Genomic DNA, 19,581 nt, shown 5'->3' with positions numbered 1-19,581 from the left:
TTTGTTTTGTTTTGACTGACAAATGACTAGGACTGTGTTTTATTTACTTTGATGGTTGAGAGTACACCTATCTTTAGCTATAGGGCAAGCTAGGAGTTTTTCAAAGCCCACCTTTCAAGTTATAATAAATGTTTTTGAACTTGCCAATCTTGTGTCTGTATATACTTGTGATACCATGCCTCCCTTACACCTTTGACGCGTCGACTATCCTACAAATGCCTAATAACATTGTTATTTTCTTTAAGGAGGGGCTGTTGGGAGGAATTGAGGAAAGCGGGCTATGGACTAGGAGTATGTTAGTCACTACAGTGAGTAACTTCTAAGTACTCCTATGTCCCGTCCCCTTTCCTCCATACTGTATGGGCGATTACCACTGACTGAAGCCCCGGGGAGGAAAGACTTTGCAACTGCTAATAAAACAAGTTTTTCAGGACTGCTTGACCAAATGCTGCATCTGATCTGGCACTGATGTCCAAGCAATAATGTTTGCAGAAGGGGGGAGCCCATGTGGCCACCCTGCTGATTCTCTGCCATGGCACATGTCTTTGGAATGCCATTGCTGTTACTTTGGCCCAGACCGCATGAGCGTGCATGTTTGCTGGCAACTTTATGCGCTATACTTCATAGGCTTCCTTGATGGCCATAACCATCCACCTAGCTAACAAGGCTTTCGAGGCCCGACACCCTGGTTTTGACGATCCAAATGTGATAAACAAGGCATCTGATTTGCGGAAGCCCCTAGACCTGTCCAGTTAGAATCTCAGCGCTCTCCTGACGTCGAGACAATATAACACCTTTTCTGCATCATCTTTCGAGTTTTGGAAGAAAGTTGGAAGGACTATTTCTTCACTAAGGTGAAACGACGACACCACTTTTGGGAGAAAAGAGGGGTGTGTCCGTTGCACCACCTTGTCCCGATGGAAAGAGGTATATAGCTCTGATGCCACCAGGGTCTACATTTCACTGCTCATGTGTGCCGAGGTAAGGCCCAACAACAGAGTGGTCTTAATAGTGACTAGTCGGATGTCTACACATGCCATGGAGTCAAATGGTTTATGAGCCAGTGCGCTCAGAACCACATTGAGGTCCCAGACCAGGTGTGGGCATCCGACTAGTCACTATTAAGACCACTCTGTTGTTGGGCCTTACCTCGGGCATCCAACAGCTGGGTAAAACCTGGTTAGTACTGCTAGATGCCTTTTGACCACCAGGTTGGAGGTGGCGAAAACGTTACCACCAGAGTTTTTGTATGCACCTATGGGAACCAGATAGGTCTGGCATGTGTGCACTGCACCCCTGAGTGTGCCAGATGTGCGGAGAAAGGCGAGCACATGATCGAGGGTGCACTAATGAAAGTGAAGTGCAAGTCTGCCACCCACCGGAGAGCTGTGGATCTTGATGACCCTGTCACTGCTTCTTTCCCTCTGAGGCTGGTGCCTGGGAGGGGGACAGGAAGAAGCCCTTGTGAGAGGTGTTCTGTTCTACTGTTTGCGCCGGTGTTGGCTGGGGGACCTGTCGGGCTGTCTACTGTGGTAGCCCTGGAAGCCCCTGAAACCACCAAAGGTATTACCTCTGTCAGATTGCACCCGGCCCTGTGCAAAGTTCTTAGCAGCAGGTTTTGCCAGCATAGCCCGTCAGCGCTGTTTGAGAGCGGTTCTTTTTCTTGTCCAACTCTTCATCAGTGGAAGAATGGAAAAGGTCCCCTCCTTCAAATAGGAGTTTGAGAATACGGTCCTGCACATCCGGATTAAACCTAGTTGCCTTGAGCCACGCAGTCCGCCTCATGTCTGTAGCCACACAAATGGCCCTGCCTGCTGTATCGATATGAGCCACGGATTACTCCATTATGTCTTGTGCCACTATTTTGGGTTCAGCAAGCCCAGCCTTGAAACAAGCCTGTCTGTGAACTGGAAAATATGGGAGGAATTTGGCTAGCTCCGTCCATAATTTCCGATTTACGGTTGCTAGCATGGCATCTGCATTGGCTTGCCGCAAGTGGAGAGTGGCGTTGGAACCTACCTTATTTTCCATTGGCCTCTTGGACCTTTTCCTCCTCACCTAAAAGGGCCGAAGTGGAAGATGAAGTGGAAGTCTGAGGTATGGCATACATTGATGCTGCTGCAATGACTGATGAGTGTGGCAGTGGGTGCACCGACAGGAGGAGAGAGTCGCCTGCTACCGGCCTGCATTTTGCATTGAGCAGTTTGTTGGTTGGCTTGCGTGGAATGGGTTTTGTCTGGCCCTTCTTCACCCGGTCCTCCACATCCTTTTGTAGCGGTATACCCGATCTAGTGGCGGAGAGGATGGTCAGTACCTCTGCTAGGACCCCCGCCTCTGACTGCTTTTTTTGCGGTTGAGGAATTCCCAGGTACTCTGCCACACCGGCTAACCTGTCATGGAAAGCCCTTGCAGAGGAGGTGTCTTATTCCTCCTCATCGTCCGTGTCCTAAGAGTTGACACACATGGAATTACGAGCCACAGAAAGGCCTCAACCACAGCCTTGGTGAGGTAGGTCTGGGCCCGTTGCCCCAGCGAGCAACTAAATTTAAAGGGGAAAGACTTTTTTCTGGTGAAAACGTTTCAGTTCCCGTCCCAAGCAAGGGACGCCCGTACAGTATGGAAGAAAGGGGGCGGGACGTAGGAATAAAGCCGTTGTAGGTGCAATGAGCAAAAGATTGGGGTCCTCATGGATACATATTAATGTTGTTCTCTTCGGTCAAAAGAGATTTCCGTTTAGGTGTAACCACTCTGAGGGATCTAGGAGGTTTTCCTCCTGCAAATATACAAGTATGGGAGGTATCCATGTGGCTAAATTCAGAGGTAGTTGGCTTCCCAGTTCAGGTCCCCAGAGAATGGAATGTGCTCCCAATAACAATGAGAGCCGTCGGGTGCCCTGAGGCCCACGGGCATGTGGCGCATAACACGAAATAAAATAAGTAAATACATTGTTTTCAACCCTGATATGATAATAGGCACACACTTCTAATTTGGTGTAGTTGATGTGTAAAGAAAGCTAGTGGTACAGTGATCTCTGTTTTCCCAGAAAAACATTTAAGAAAATTAGTAAAAATTCTAACATTTTAAAGTAGCAACATAATGACATCTGATCTGCCTCCAAGTAAGTTGCATTAACCCAAAATGCGGATTTTTCACCTAGTGAGTATGAGCAACTGCCTCGAACGTGTCCATTCACATCTACAGAGCTGTTATTTCTTAACAGCAAATAACCTGTTCATGATGTCACCAATAGACGGACCCAAACATTATATTGTAAGAGACTAGCAACTTAACCTAACAGAATGTGAATGCAACAGCCTGCAGCTTATGGATTGCCATGTTAATTCTGACTCAAAACCTCGTGTTTTGGTTTCATTAGCACCCTTAGCAGCAGGCTCCCAGTGTGTTTAAAGCACATCGCTTATGACGCAGCTTCCGCTTGCACCTTATGATACAGCGTGTGCTAAAAAGGGGCACTTGGCACAAATAAGAGATAAAGCACTTGGGCAAATGAAGCCTTTGGAAGTGCTCACAGTTTACGGTTTAGGTCGATTTGACCGAAAACAAATGGTCGAAACAACCAAATGTTCTAAAAATGCTACCACCAAAGGATCGAACACCAAAAGTTCGATCCTTTGGTGGTAGCATTGGGAAAAAAACAGGGGCTGCGGGGGTGTACCCCGAATTACAACGCTCACTATACTTTACGGTATAGTGAGCGGGGGCTGCGGGGGACACCCCCGCAGCCTTCCGTGTTAAAAAAAAAAAAGAAAAAGAAAAGGACCCTGCAGCGATGGTTCCCTTTCACAGAAGTGAAAGGGAACTGGCGCTGCAGGAACCCAGCGTGAAGACAAGGTAAGTGGGGTTTGTTTATGTTGGTGATGTGGGTGGGAGTGTGCTGAGGGTGTGGGTGGGGGTTGTTATGGGTGCGTGTTGTGTGTGTGTGTGAATGTTTGTTTTTTCAAATTATCTGGCCTGAAATGACCGAAAACAAAGTGTTCGAACTTTTGGTCATTCAAACACTTTGTTTTCGGTCATTTCCTTTTCAATAATTTGACATTCGGTCAAATCACTTGGATTCCAGTTTACATGTGAGCATTCCAAGGTGTACAGAGGGAGATGCCCCACTTCACACCGAGTGTCAGCAGGGGGCCCTGAACCAGACTTTACAGGTTACAACTCTCACAGCAGACCAAGCAGCATGTCTGCAAAATGGGTTAATGTACAGAGCTCCACGTTGGGTCACGGTGGCCCGTTCTTCTCCATTCACATTTCTAGCTGCATACGTGCGTTTGTTGTTCGTGTTGACGTATCCGCCAGCTGTTGCGTGGCGTACGTGTTTCAGGATTTGCACGTATTTTACCTAGCGCCGGCAAGCCCTGTTAATTCCATCAATATGGGTTTTTAGCGTGCGTATGGGCGTTGCGAGGATTTTACTTTGTGGTAAATCCCTCGTTACGCCCATATTTTCACTGCTTGTTCCCCATTCCACGTGTTCCGCCCCTTTTTTAGGTGACTGTTCAGAACCCAACGCCCCTTCGCTACGAGTCTCACGCAAGGCATTTGTGGTGTCGCAGTGACGTGTTGGACCAGTGCAGATTACTCACAAGTCCCTGGTAAGCCCCGTGCATTGGGTTCTATGAATACACAAACTGGCGCTTATGCGCAAGCCCCCTATTTTCCGCCAAAATCATTCCATGAATCATGCCCTTTGTCTTAACCTTAACTATCATAAAGGCATTATGTACGTACATATAGGCTTTTTGAATAAAATTGATGGCATTACTTGGGAATCTACCTACTTACTCACAACCCTTTATGTATCTCTTTATACCTCCATCAGACACATCGATGGACTACGAGCGTGTGAATACTTTCTCCACACTCGGTCCATGAACTTCTGATGACACAGAAAAATGATATTGGATATGATCCATCTCTGTCTGACAAACAATTGTTTCTTGTTCAATAGAGAATTCTATGTACAGCTCCAAGGTACAGCTATGGGTACTACATTTGCCCCTTCCTACGCTAACTTGTTTATGGGCTGGTGGGAAAAATTTGTAGTTTGGCGACCAGAGAACAATTGCTACACAGCTAAAATTATCCTTTGGCTGCGGTATATAGATGATTTATTCATTATTTGGGATGGAACAAGTTCAGAATGGCTGGACTTTGTCCAGAAACTAAACAATAATGAGCTAAATCTTCATTTCACCGAGAGCCACAACAAGACTGCTATTGTCTATCTGGATATTATTGTTAAAGTCGCTCAGGATGAACTTGTCACAGAACTATACAGGAAACCCACAAGTTCTTATATACCGCTACACGCCAAGAACAATCATCCCACGCCCTAAAATGGAGTATACCATATGGGGAATGTATCCGCATAAGGAGGAATTGTTCCAAGTTGGAGACATTTGATACAGAATGTGCAGGAATGGCCTTGAAGTTTAAACAACGTGGATATCCTAAAAAAAATACTTGAACTAGCATATCACAAGGCCAGGGACCAGGATCGCTCCTCACTTTTAATAGCTAAAAATCTGCCACCTACAGACATATGCAGTAGTGAGACTCGACTCATTCTCACTTATGGCAAGGCTTCCCAGCATATTGTTACACTCACCTGGCTCCCACAGAGGCGTCGATCTGGACTGGACTGCTGCGGTCTCCACCAATGTGACGCGTAGGGCCACGAAGTAGTACTGGACTGGTCCACCTAGCTTCGTTTGCTTGGCCCGTAGGAATATTCTTCTGCAAATGGAGAAAGGGAATTAACCACCCGTGGAGTTGAGCATAAATCCCCCCACCCCGCTGTTCTCCCCACTGATCACATTGGATGCCCCCTCTTATAGTCTCACCTGATGATTTGAAAAGATGAGCTCTCCATCCTGCATTGAGCGCAGGGGCGCGTAGATAACCAGTTGCTTCACTGGCTCGAAGGAATTGGTGAGTTCCAGGACAATATTGACTCCGATATTCCCGGCAAGACGCCGTAAGTATGTAGTTCGTAAGAGTTCAAATGCCTGACTTTCACTCTTGTCCGATTCCTTGCAGGTTGCAGCTTGACCCTACTGAAGAGTTCCTCATGGCAACCGGTAATGTTCTGGTAAGGATTTGTATTATCCAACACAGTTCGATAAAAATAATGTCCATACGTAACCTGTTGCTTTCTCCCTTACTCAGGCGCTGAGAGAAAGTATGAAGTCTCGGGGGATAATGCCTCTGTCGGTAAAATCAGGTAAGTTATTTGTGGTGAGGATGGCTCCCCTTGTTAGTCCCTTGTTTCACCTTGCTGTCCTTTTGTTTCCCCTTAGGGGCCGGGGTTCGGCTAAGATGCAGTGGAAGCTGCGCCGACCCGTGAAGAAGAATAGTACCCCGGTGGTAAAATCAGGTAAGTCTATGGGGGGTATTCCTCTGTGTATTCCCTTGGCTCACCTTGCTGTTCTTGTCTTCTCCTTAGTTGCCGGAGTGCGGCGGGAACATGCAAGAGGATGCAGTGAAATGTGAAGATGCTGCGAAGGCCGGCGAGTTCAGCGTGGCGCTGCAGCAGGCGAGGCGACGCGCATAAAATAACTTCTTTCTTCCAGCTTGAAGGCGAGATGGAGCGGAAATTCAGGTAAGGATCAAAGGTATTGCTCTTGTTCTAACCTTTTCTCCTTCTTTCTCCCTTTTTCTAGGAGCCCCAAACTCGAGGCGGGCGTGGCAGAAGACTGGATGCAGACTTGCAGGCACGGTGAGCGTTACGCTGCTGGATGCAGAATAACGCGAAGTGTGTGCTGCTCTTCGGGCGTGGTTTAAATAGCCTCCAAAGTAGTCCCAGGTAAGTATTCCTCCCCAGCCCCACCCGAGTAAAAAAATTGTCCCTAGGTAAAATAGTACCTTCCAAGCCTCGTTTGGCTTGGAGCTCTTGCAGCATGGTCTGCATCAGGTAAGTTTGCAGCATGGTCTGCATCAGGTAAGTTTTAATCTATGAGCCTGGCGCCAGGACTGACTCTCCATATGAGCCTGTCGCCATAGGCGCCAGGACTGTACCCAAATAGCCCCTTAGTGGGGGTTGTTGGGCTTGCTTGGGGTAACTTGATGCCTGCTTCCGGGGTTGCTGGACTTGGTCTTGGTCCCCAGGGGTAGGCATCATGACACATATAGAGCAGATCATGCGTAAACACTGGCATGTTATACAGCTGGATGAACACATGGGAGGAGCCTTGGGGGATAGAATGAATATTACATATCGACGTTCGATTTCCCTGAAGGACAATCTGGTCTCTAGCTTTATGAATCCAGTGGTATTATCCATAGGCCAAACCTGGCTTAACACACCAACTGCAGGCTTCCACAAGTGCGGGAAATGCAAAGCCTGTCAATATGCCAGAGACACTTTGAATTATGAACATCCCATCTTGGCAAGAAACATCTCTATAGGATCACGCATCACTTGTGACATGGAGTACGTGCTTGTTTGTTCCTGTGACAAGTGGTATGTTGGGAGCACAATAGGCAGATTGAAGCTGCGCATGCTCCAGCATATCCATGCTATTAAACATGTAGACCGTACGTATCCTATGGCTTTACATTTTTAAACAAGTAGATGATGGGAAGTTAGATGGCTTTGCATTTTTTGGTATACACACAGTAGCCAAACACCCCAGGGGTGGCAATAGAGAATTGTCACTCAGACAATTGGAAACTAAATGCATCTTGGACCTGGAAACAAAAAACCCAGAAGACATAACTTAGATGAAGAACTTTACACTTTTATGGGAACCTAGCATTGGAGGAAAAGATTATTGTTATTATGCATGTTCCTCATTTCCAGTTGTAGGATGTTGGGCTCTTCATCTACATTATTGTCATATCCTGGCAGTACTGTTCGTATCATTGCCCAGTGGAGTTTTTCATATATATGGTTTCCAGTCTGAACTGTACGAGGTTACTGCTATTTAATCTAAGTATCTGCTTTTCTCTCCTCTATTTTCTCTCTTTTCAAGACTTAGCCTTTTTATGTGTAATAACGTTGTCTGCGCTGTGAGAGCATGGACATTAAGCAACCTTTAATAGCCTTTTGGTCGTATAGGCTACCCCACGTCTGATGGTTTGTTTGTTTTTGCATTTATTATGTACGGGGGACACCATTAGGTTAACATCTCAGGTAGGTTTTATTGTTATAACCATATATTGATACTCCTGTAGCACCCCCGACATTTTTGGTACCACAATTTTTACAGTTTTTTAGAATCAGAGATTTTTCTCCCTTACTTTATTATTTTTTCTATTTTGTTCCACTAGGAGTGCTTGATAGTCAAGTACATTTTTAGACATTCACAACAGCCTCTTTTTGTAGAATCACCCCTTAAGATTTATTAATATTGGCGGGCTTCTTTCATGAATCACACACTTGCACATATGCCACAGCCCAGTACACCACACTACCTGAAACTCCATATAGGACTTTGCACATAGCACTTTATTGATGGGATGACATATACATGAGAGGTTTTAGCATAATAGAGGGCTTTAATGTCATATCTTCTCATTTGGTATCCCATCCCTGTATAATAGTTGTCTATGTTTGCATCCATTGACTTTAGTCAATTGTCATTCTGCTGATTTGCATTAGTCGATATGTTTACCATGAAAGTTTACAGGCACTAAGCACTTTATCCAATGGGAAACATTATGTTAGAATTAATTTATTCCAGCTAATCGCTGCTATGCTTATTTGCACCAATCAATATGTTTACAGTGAAGACATTCATCGGCACTATGCACTTTATTTATTGATGTAATATGAGGTCCTAGTACACTTCTGCTTAACCTAGGCTACTAATCTTGCACTGTACGAGTCATAATTGGCCATTTATCTTGGTAGTATTAGTGTTCGTCAGGGTTAGTGTGGAGGTTTGGGCAGCGAATCACTAGCACACAGGCAGCTACTTAGCGAGAGGCTACCGTTTTTGCACTCTTTTGGGTAAGCATTACTGAGAGTTTTTTCGCAATTGAAATCAGCCCTATTTTAAAATACATTGCGATATGCCTAAATGTCTGTTTTTAGATACATCTATAATAATGTTATATATAGATTGCTAGCAGTCGCTTATAACAAAGTGGTTACTTACTGTGGTATACTCCACATTTAGCACATCTTTCTATGTGAAGAAATAATTTGATTTTCTTCCTTTTTTTATCACTGTACAAGAGTGAATTCCTTTTATTGCAATGTGGTGTGATTTTTTTACTTCAATAGATTACAGCAACTGTGTTTTTTAAGTGTATATTGAAAGATGTCTGTCTTTTTTGCATAAGGAAAGCACTTTGCTTTACACAGTGACATTCTATCTGGAGGGGATACCATAGAGACTGTTGTACTATTTTAAGTCACCTTTATAATGTCGACACTCCTAACGTGATCAAGCAGTGAGAGCACCGCGAAACGTGTCATTTCTTTGCTTTTCCTTGTTATGTTAACCCATTAAAAATAAAGGGATTTGCCAGTCTGGACCTGCTTCGGTGTCTCTGCCTCATTGCAGAAACCAATTTGGGCGTTTTTGCTGCTTTTGGGACTGCGTCCCGTTTTCTTTCCTTTTTCTGCATTGGAAAAGGATTTTTCATATATAATACATTACTCACCGTAATCGTATTTCTGATACTTCTGATGCTTGTATTTGCTTAGATTCACATGCTGTGCATAGGCCGACATCTAGTGGAAGCTGCAGAGTATTACAGTTTGTTTTTCAAAACTCGAAAATGGGCGTCGACACAGGGCGTGCCAGTAATACTATCCCTATTGTGACGTCCACTGTACCCATGATCCCTCACGTGTCTAGAACCCTCAGATTGTATTTTTTCTGACATGAGGTAGCATGAGGAGTAGCGCGAGTACAGATAATCCAAGCAGATAGATAAGACTACAAGCATCCATGCGCCTTCTCTCAGAGGGGAGGAAGGGTGGGTCGCATGTGAATCTAAGCAGATACAAGCATCAAAAATACGATTACGGTGAGTAATGTATCCCTTCTGAGGCTTGTGGACTCTGCTTAGATCACATGCTGTGCATAGATTAGCGAGAAGTGTTAGAAGAAGGAGGTGGGATGTGAAAAGGGTCATGAGCAAATAAATGTCTTAGAACGGCTTGTCCCACACTTGAGTATCTGTCTTCGCATGTGTGTCAATGCAGTAGTGCTGAGTAAAAGTGTGAATAGAGCTCCAAGTAGCTGTTTTTCAAATGGTGTCGAAGGGTACATTTGCAATGAAAGCCAGAGTGGCCCCAATGCCTCTTGTAGAGGGGGCTCTTGGCGTGAAAGGCAAAGTTTTTTCAGAAAGGGAGTAACACAGCTGGATACAGTTCACAATCCACTTAGAGATGGCACCTTTAGAGATGTGCTCTCCCTCTTTGCCTGTAGCTACAGAGACAGTTGGTCGGTTTTCCTTAACGGTCTGGTTTTGTTTACATAGTGTAGGACCGCCCTACGCACATCTAGGGTGTGTAGTTTCACCTCAGCCGAGCTTTGTGGGTCTTGGAAGAAAGCCGGAAGCTCGATGGACTGGTTCACGTGGAATTTAGAAATAAACGTAGGTGAAAACCTAGGGTGTGTACATAAAACCAGTTTATCTTTATGAACCGTAAAGAAAGGATCCTGCACTGACAGAGCCTGAATTTCACCGACCCTTCTTATAGATGTAATAGCTACTTAGAAGGCTGTCTTATAAGTCAGGTGTTTGAGACTGCTTTTATGCATAGGCTTGAATGGGGGGGCCCATGAGCTTAGATAGATAGTTAAGGTCCCATCCTGGTGGGGGGTTAAAAATTGGAGGGTGAAGTCGCTTTACTCCTTCCATGAAGGCTTTAACCACTGGTACTTTCCACCACGACACCTTGTTATGGGAGGTGGTGTATGCTGACAGAGCTGTCAGGTGTACCTTTAGTGAGTTAAAAACCAACCCTGCGTCAAACAGGTGGAGCATTTATGTGACAATTGTGGAAGGAGTGCAATCAACTGGGTTGATTTGCTTATTCTGGCACAAATATTTTCCATTTGTCAAAGTAGCAGTGCCTCGTGTTCGGCTTCCTCGATTCTCTTAGGATGTCCATACATCTCTGCGGTAAATTAAGATGTCCAAACTCTGACCTCAGGAGCCATGCTGCCAGGTTCATTGAGTTGGGTTGAGGATGCACTTTCTGACCTTGGTGCTGGGACAGTAAGTTGTACCAGCCCGGGAGTTTGATGGGTTCGCACACCGCTAGTCTGCATAAGTGTGGGAACCACGGTTGTCTCGCCCACATGGGAGCAACTAGGACGAGCGTCATTGATTCTCTGTTCATCTTGTTGACCACCTTCCTGATGAGGAGTTGGTGGAAAAGCGTACGCAAACATCCCTGACCAGTTCATCCACAGGGCGTTCCCCTGGGAGTCTGGTTGGGGGAACCTGGTTTGCGAATCCTGGGCATTGTCTGTTTTTGCCTGTTGCAAATAGGTCTATAGTGGGGAAACCCCACTGAGAGAAGATATTTTCTACGATTTCGCTCTGTAGACACCATTCGTGTTCCTCTGGGAGGGGATCTCTGCTCAAAGCGTCCGCCAGCGAATTGAGATCCCCTGGAACATGTTGAGATGACAGGAAGATGTTCCGTCTGAGTGCCCATATCCACATTTTCTGGGCGAGCTTGGACAGATTTGGCGAACGAGTCCCTCCTTGCTTGTTCAGGTAAAACATGGCTGTAGTGCTGTCCATCAGGATCTGCACTGACAGGTCCAAAAGGTAGGGCTCGAACGCTTGAAGCGCTCTGAATACTGCCAGAAGCTCTTGCAGGTTGATGTGATTCTTGGCCACTGAGTGAGACCAGAGACCCTGAGCTGTGTGTTGGAGATGGTGTGCTCCCCACCCTGACAAGCATGCGTCCGTTGTGACTACCGCCTGTATCTCAGGATCGTAAAAGGGTTTCCCCTTGGATAGATTTTCTCTTGTCCACCAGTGAAGGCTTTGTACAAGTGTTGGCGAAATGACCACTAGGTCGTCCCACTGACCACTTGCCTGAGACCACTGTTTCGCCAACCATTCTTGCATGGGACGTATGCGAAGGCACGCGTGGGGGACCAGGTAAATAAATGACGCCATCATGCCCAGCAAACGCATTGCTTTGCGTACCGTTATCTGGCGACCAGCCTGATATTGCGGAATTTGCAGCAGTATATTCCGAATTCTTTCCTCTGATGGAAAGGCCAACCCCTCTTGTGTGTTTAGGACAGCTCCTAGGAACTGTTTGGAGGTGCTTGGCACCAGACTTGACTATTTCTCGTTTATGGAGAAACCTAATTCGAAGAGGAGGTCGATCGTTCTTTGAATGTTTGTTCTGCAAATTACTGGGGTCTCCCCGGTGATGAGCCAGTCGTCCAGATAAGGGTACACTGGGATTGCCTCCCTGCGTAGGTGTGCCGCCACCGCCAGTACCTCGGTGAATACCCTTGGAGACGAGGCTATACCGAAGGGCATTACCTTGAACTGGTAGTGCTGACTGTCCACCTTGAAGAGCAAGTATCTTCTGTGCGCTGGGAACATGGAAATATGAAAATAGGCATCTTTCATGTCCAATGTTGCCATGTAATCCCCCTTTTTTAGTTTTTAGGAGGGGGGGATTACCTCTTGGAGAGTAGTCATGCAAAATTTTTGGGGCTTGACATACTTGTTTGCAGGCCGTAAATCCAATACTGGGCGCATTGTCAAATCTTTTTTTGGCACAAGGAAGTAAGTTAATTAAATACCCTTGTTTACCTGGTGTCCCGGGACAAGTTCTATCTTGTCCTTCGCTAGAAGATTGGCGATCTCTTCGAGGAGGATCTTCTGGTGGTCTAATGAATTTACTTTTTGTCGTGGAGGGTGGTTTTGGGGACGCTGTAACAGTTCTATGCAGTATCCTGCGGACACTGTGGACAGCACCCATCTGTCTGATGTGATCCCTTCCCAAGCTTGGGTGAAGTCAGAAATGCGTCCCCCTACTGGGGATGCGTGAGAAGGGACCCTGAACGGAACGTCACTGTTTTGGGGGAGGCGTGCCGCCACCTCTACTGGGGCTGCCTCTACCCTTACCACGTCCTCTTTTGTTACCCCTGGGTAGACTGCTGGTGGTTGTTGTTCCATGGTGTACCCTGCCCCTGGGAATAGGTGGAGCCTCTCTGGGAATTTTGGCCGCGTGGGTGACGAAAATTGCCATTCCCTCTTTGATTCGGGGGTTTGTTGGTTAATTGGCCCAGGGATTTGAGAGTCTCGTACTTATCCTTGGCATTTTTTAGCGCGTCCTCTACCGCCTTGCCATATAGTAGATCAGGCTCCACCGGTTTGTCTATTAACTATGCTTGGGTCTCGGGTTTGAACCCAGATTGTCGTAACCAAGCATATCTTTTGATAACAGTGCTCTCTACTATCAGTCTGCCGGGGTTATCCGTGGCATCAAAGGTTGCTTTAAGGATGCAACCGGACACGGCTCTTCAACCTGTGCCAACTGGTCTTTTAGAGGTTCTGGGGTGGAGCCGATGAGTCCGCGACCTGTTCCCACTGGTGGCAGTTGTAACCTGCCAGTAGGGTAGTGGAGTTGGCAATCCTTGCCTGGTAGGCGGAAGTGGAGGCTACCTTTCTACCCAAACCATAGATCTCTTTGCTCTTCTTGTCGGGGGGAGCTTCAGACGATGATAGGGGCGTTCCCGCCCTCTTTCGGGTTTTTGTCACTACCAGGGAGTCCGGCTTCAGTTGCCCCCTTATGTACAGCGAGTCTGACTGGGCTGCCCTGAATAGTTTTTCGATCCTGGGGTTTACTGCCCTGGTGAGGTTGGGATTTAGAAGGGAAGGGTCTATTCTTCTCTGTATAGATTTGAGAATAGGGATGGCCTGGGCAGCAGGTCTCCTTTCTCCCACTAGCTCCTCGGCAAAATCCCTCTCTTCCTGTGCTCCCTGGGTATCTATGCGGAAGTGTTCTGCCACTCTGGACAACACCTCATTCAGGAGAGGTTGGTTGTCGACCGGGGAATCGGTAAGCGGAGGTTCTTTGCCTACTGGGGAGTCTACCCTGTAGGTTTCTGGGTCATCCTCGTCCTCCTCTTGGTCCTCGTCATACCCATAGTAGTCCATCCCAGTTTGGTCTCCCTACGTGCCCAAATCTGGATCCTCAATCAAAAGTGGATCCTTATTATATTGAGAGCAAGGCTGTATACAGAAGGGGTCCGAAGACCGCCTTTGTGTTGGTGCTTCAACCCGGGATTTCTTACTTGGGGGTTGCGGGTCCCCAGACCCTGAAGGTGTAGTAGCCCCATCAGGGGTATAGGAGAGGAAGTGCTCAGGATTCTTGGCATAGAAGTCTGCCAGGGATGACATCCTAGACATAACTCTGTCTATATCCTCACTAGACCATTCCTTAGAGCTGGGGATTACTCTTTCCTGGGAGTTTCCCTGTTCCATCCTGACTGGACCTATGGCCTTGTACAGGGGTCTTGGGTAAATTGACAGAAGACTGACTTGTCTGTCTGTTTCTGTGGTGTAGAAGAAGGTTGGGAGTGCTGCTTCTGCTCTTTTCCCCCCGTGGGTGGAAGAGTGTTTCCCCGGTGTTAGCACTTCATCGGAGCTTTTCGACGTCTGGCATCCAGATTCGGGGGTAGTGTCCCTATCTCTAGTGTACGGAGGTCGGGACTCGGTAGCAGCTGTCACGCGGTCTGCTGACGCCGACTCCTGGATTGCGGCCTTGGGATTGAGGTCGGCTTCGTCTTCCGACGATTGAACCTCCGTTACCTTAGGGAGCGAGGCACTTTTGGCAATAGTGGATGGTTGCCTGGTGTAATGCGGCGATCTTGATTGAGAAAGCCCAGAGGACACCGATTCGGTGGACTGTTCTCTGTGTGCCTCCTTCCAAGAACTCGACGTGCGCATCGAGTCTCGGTTGGACTTCGTGTGTTTAGTGGAAGTGCTGTGGGTAGCGCTCGTGTCGCCGGGGGTTTTCCCCATAGCTGCCCTGCCGGACAACCTTCCGAGGTCGGGGACTTGCGCTTGGCTGTCTCTCGACGCCACTTTGCCCTCGCCGTCCGAAAGCACGCTGCCATGGCCTCTTGTCACCTGGCGTGGTGTGCCCAACCTTTGATCGAACGGTCCTTTAGGGTCTTCGGTTTACACCGACTACACGCTCTGCAGTTCGCCTCGGGGTGGTCCCTTGGCAAGCAGAGGTTACACGTGGCGTGTGTCAACCCAAGGGTACTTGCGGTTGCACTGGGGGAAAATTGGAAAGGGGTACCCTCCATACGCACCCTGTGGCAGCGGGCTAGTGTGTGTAGAAATATATATAAGAAAATGTACATATATATATATATATATATATATATAGTGTGTAGAGTATGTACCACCCCCCACTCTCCCTACTTGCAGGGCCGAGGCCAGAGGCCTTTCGTGCAGCTCTCGACGGTTGATTTCTTCTCCGGTCCAGCGCCGAGTGTCGAAGTTCGGTGCCTCGACGTTGGTGTGAAGAAAATGGGGAAATATTAAGATATTTTGTTAAATTATGGCTAAGGCCAGGGAACTCCGCGGGATGCTTCTGACCAATATGGTGGAAAACAACAATCTGAGGGTCCTAGACGCGTGAGGGATCATGGGTACAGTGGAGGTCACACTAGGGATAGTGTTACTGGCACGCCCTGTGTCGACGCCCATTTTTGAGTTTCGAAAAACAAACTAATACTCTGCAGCTTCCACTAGATGCGGCCTATGCACAGCATGTGATCTAAGCAGATTCCACAAGCCTCAGAAATATATATATATAGTAACGGAGTCACCAGAACACTGGCAAGTTCGAATTGCACTCCCAGTATATATATTTGAAAAAACATTTTTACAAAAGAGTAAAGGTTAAAGCAAGAAAAACAATAAGTCTACAAACATCAGAAAAAAAACATTAAGGTAATAACATAGTAAACTTTATTAATACAGAAAAAATATATGACATTAAAATCAAATATTAACCTTAACTATATAGATATGTATATACATATTTAGAGATTTTAAGGCAACCTACCACCGACTCATTGGTGTATTTGCCTAAGTTTCTATTTTGTATTTTTTTCTTTCATTATGTTTTTTAGTTTATTCACTGTACATGAACTTTGATAATATGTGGATTACATAAAGAAAAGTTAACGCTTTGCAAAAATGACGGTTTAAAGACTGCTGTGAACTGTGAGGCCCAGAGGGTAATCTGTGGCTTCCAAACAGTGGCCACCCCTCGAGGGATGAACTCACCTTTGTCTTCTGTAGTAACTTTCCGGGAACAAGTTTCATATACTAAAACATCCCATAGGAAAATATTAAACATTGTTTAAGCACTAGACATGTAGGGAATGCCCCCCATTTCAAACCTCAAACATGCAGAGTCAGATGCATTCCAGTGCTGTAACTATATAGACTAAATTCATATTGAAATTAAGAAGAAACTGACAAAAGACAATAGCGGATTGCGTGGGTATTACCTGCCTCTGATTTACAAAGTTGAATGGCGACTATGAAGAGTGTTCCATTGTTTCTCAAAGTCAATTACATATAAATGTGTTGAGATTCTTTTTCCATCGGAAATGGCAGTATAACAACTTTTTTTTCTTAAATGGGTGCATTTGTTTATTTAAAAACCCTTATTAGATCATATGGTGAGTGAGACAGATGGCAGCATTTCAGGGCAGGGAATGTCACAGATGTAGGAAAGAGACAGATTCATGCCCGACAATAACCAAAAAAAGCAAAAAACCTGCTACAACACCCCTTCTTCATTTGAGAAATACCTTCACAGAGCAGGCTGATGTCCTCCGGTAGAGTCAAGTTAGCACATCTCAGAGTTGATGAGAACAAACTGGCCTGCTTGCAAAAGGGCACATACATTTGCGACACTTCACTGAAGACGCAGTCACTCAATAACTCTGTTGCAGTTGGCCTTCAAAAGAAAAGGCAATCGTTTACATGCTTTAATTGAACACAATCTCATCCCCTCATCAATGAAGGTGATGGAGTACCTGTGATCACATACTATATTTACTTGTACAATAGGAGCTTAATTGGACAATGGCGTAGTGGGTATGTCTTACAATATAAACATATCACGTTTTTCGAAACATTTTCATCTACTGGCAAAAATCAATTATTTAAACTAATTCGAAATCACTTTTGAAAGTGGATGGTAACTTAATTTGACACACCCTATTCCTCAAACATCTCATTCTACCTTTGTGCAGCTTCTCTTAAAACCCTTATGATAAAGGTACAGTGGACGGAAAGATAGCAAATCCCATTTTATTAGCGATTAGAAGAATTCTGTAAAATAGTTTGGACAATTCCCCAGCAATAATCTATTCATTCTGAGAAGCTGATGTGTTCCATATGCTGATGTTTTACTGTGCGTTCCAGAACCTTTAGGAGTTCTGGAACCAGTTCACGGTTGAGAGATAAGCTGGGCGCAGCGCCTGTTGCTCCCTCCGTTAAACTTAAATAAAATACCTGCATATTACTTCATCAGGTGTCCGTCTGACTTTAACACTGGCGACGAGGAGCTTTGAAGAGCAAGGAGTTCCAATACGGACGGCGGTCTTGGATGGCGATCTCTCACAAAACACTTTGGATGTTCTTTTATTGTCAGCCTGCTTGCTAGTGACCTTCGAGCAGTGCCTCCCATGTTTTCACTATGTGGGACTGAGTTCCCCCCAAAAAAGGCCATTTGGGCTCCGACTCTCAGTAACCACCTTTGTCTTCTCTAGGAGAGGTTTGTCACCTTCAAAAGATAGGCATTTCCATGCAAAAGGAAATCACATTCTCCTAATTAACAGAGACTTCTTAATCTAGGCAAATAGAAAAAGGGGGTGGAGGTACACGGCCAGGAGAGAAGCACCTGTCCACACAAGGCTCTCACCAACTTGTATTCTACCAGACTTTCAAAGCTTTCTGTACCCCCTCCCCACTTCCTTCAAACAGAGCACTCTGGACATGACATTGCCAGTCAGAACATTCTGAAACAGGAGCCTGTATTGGACCCTTAACAAGAGGCTAGAAGGGAACCAATCCATTGTTGAATATTGCTTACTTAAGGTGGTAAGACCACCCCCACATTGAATCATCTTTGGACTACTGAAGGATTACACCTGGAACTTTGTTGGGAGTACAGTCTGATTCAATGCCCTTTTCTATAGAGTGAAGAAAACAACATCTAAGCAAGCCTTTTCCATCAACCATCCTAGAGCAAAATGTTGGGTGATCTGCTGGCTGGGCAACCCTCACTGCAATCTGCAAACACTGGTGCCCAGGAACCAGATCAATGGACACCTGCAAGGGCTCTCTAGAAATCTTCTGGGGTGGTAAGTTTAGCACAAAGGACTTCACTTGGCCCTAGAGACCCTAGATGGGGGCCTTCAATATTTAGAAACAACTATGGAGCTGTTTCCAGCTTCAATCGCTTTTCAAGCTGCTTGCAAGCACAGGAGCGGCCTTTGACACTTGTCACTTTTCGATCCACTGTCGAGCCGCTGACTTGACCCATCATCTACCTGAGCTCCAGCATTTGAGCTGATCACCACTGAAGAACTGCATCACATCTTTGCACCTCTCCAAGCTGAATCCACCTGTTGCCTGCTTATTTTCCTCACCCGATTTGAGCTGATAACCGCTACTTGACTTCACTGCTGGACCATCTGGAGCTGTCTTGATGCCTGTGATCCATTGGGAATAACCAACTCAAAATGTCTCCGGACTGACTCAACCCGTTATAAGCACCTACAGGTCTGTCACGAGGCTGTTTAGCCCCAGGAACAAACAGTAAAGGTATTTCAATTGGTCCTGTCCCCTTGGCCTGACTGAAGGGCCCTAGTGAATAGTAAAACCCCCCTCTCTACGTTTTTAAAATAGATCTTCAGTGAACTTGACATTGCTGCTGCTGAAATTATTGCATGTGCTACTCTGTCTTTAAACCTAGTGTGCCTCCTTTCCTTTAGAAGTCTGCATATTCTATGCCTTCTTTTACAGGGGTTGGTTATAGTTTTTTTGATAAGTGTGTTTGCATTATTAGTTAAATCAAGGTATGCTCTTCATCGAACCTTGGTTAGACATTCTTCCATCTTGGTACCACAGTTCTATTGTTTGGACTTCTTCATTGCTACTTTGCTAGCTCTCATCCCTCCTCAAGCGAATAGCTTACCCTTTGCTTATGCTCACTTATAGAGATATACCTGTTGAGTGGTACCTGTTTCAGCTTTATGAATGGGACTACTTGGCAAGCTAAATCACAAAAATAGAGTCAATAATGAAAAAGAGGATTGAAAAGAAAAGGGAAGATCAAAAAACCAAAGTATTATTGCAACAGATGGTTAGAGGACCTAGAAGTGGGAGAACACAGCTTCGAGGTCAATTTGTTCCACAAAGTAATGCGCAGTTGGGTCCTGTACATGCTTATTGCAGACAAGAGGATTATTGGAGAGCACAATGCCCGATCCTTCAGCAAAGGGCGAATAACACATATGCTGTCATGGGTAGACAATCCAGAGGCCCCCCGGGGGTAGGGGATCCTGGTAGAAGCCT

The 19,581-nt window shown here is 45.9% G+C and overlaps 1 protein-coding gene across 11 annotated transcripts in view; it reads right to left on the bottom strand.

The window, feature by feature from the left end:
* TBCK (TBC1 domain containing kinase) overlaps positions 1-19,581 on the bottom strand; it is a 2,754,978-nt gene that overhangs the window by 1,834,588 nt on the left and 900,809 nt on the right. For all 11 annotated transcript variants that reach the window (XM_069630931.1, XM_069630933.1, XM_069630936.1 and 8 more), the window contains one exon: positions 16,806-16,954. In XM_069630931.1, coding sequence (XP_069487032.1) covers positions 16,806-16,954 — 149 coding nt within the window. The remainder of the gene's footprint in view (positions 1-16,805; positions 16,955-19,581) is intronic.

Source organism: Ambystoma mexicanum, chromosome 6q, assembly GCF_040938575.1.
Source record: "Ambystoma mexicanum isolate Mex_15411 chromosome 6q, UKY_AmexF1_1, whole genome shotgun sequence".
Classification (NCBI taxonomy): Eukaryota; Metazoa; Chordata; class Amphibia; order Caudata; family Ambystomatidae; genus Ambystoma; species Ambystoma mexicanum.
The sequence above is the reverse complement of the archived record's forward strand: the minus strand, read 5'-3'. Positions and strand labels throughout refer to the sequence as shown.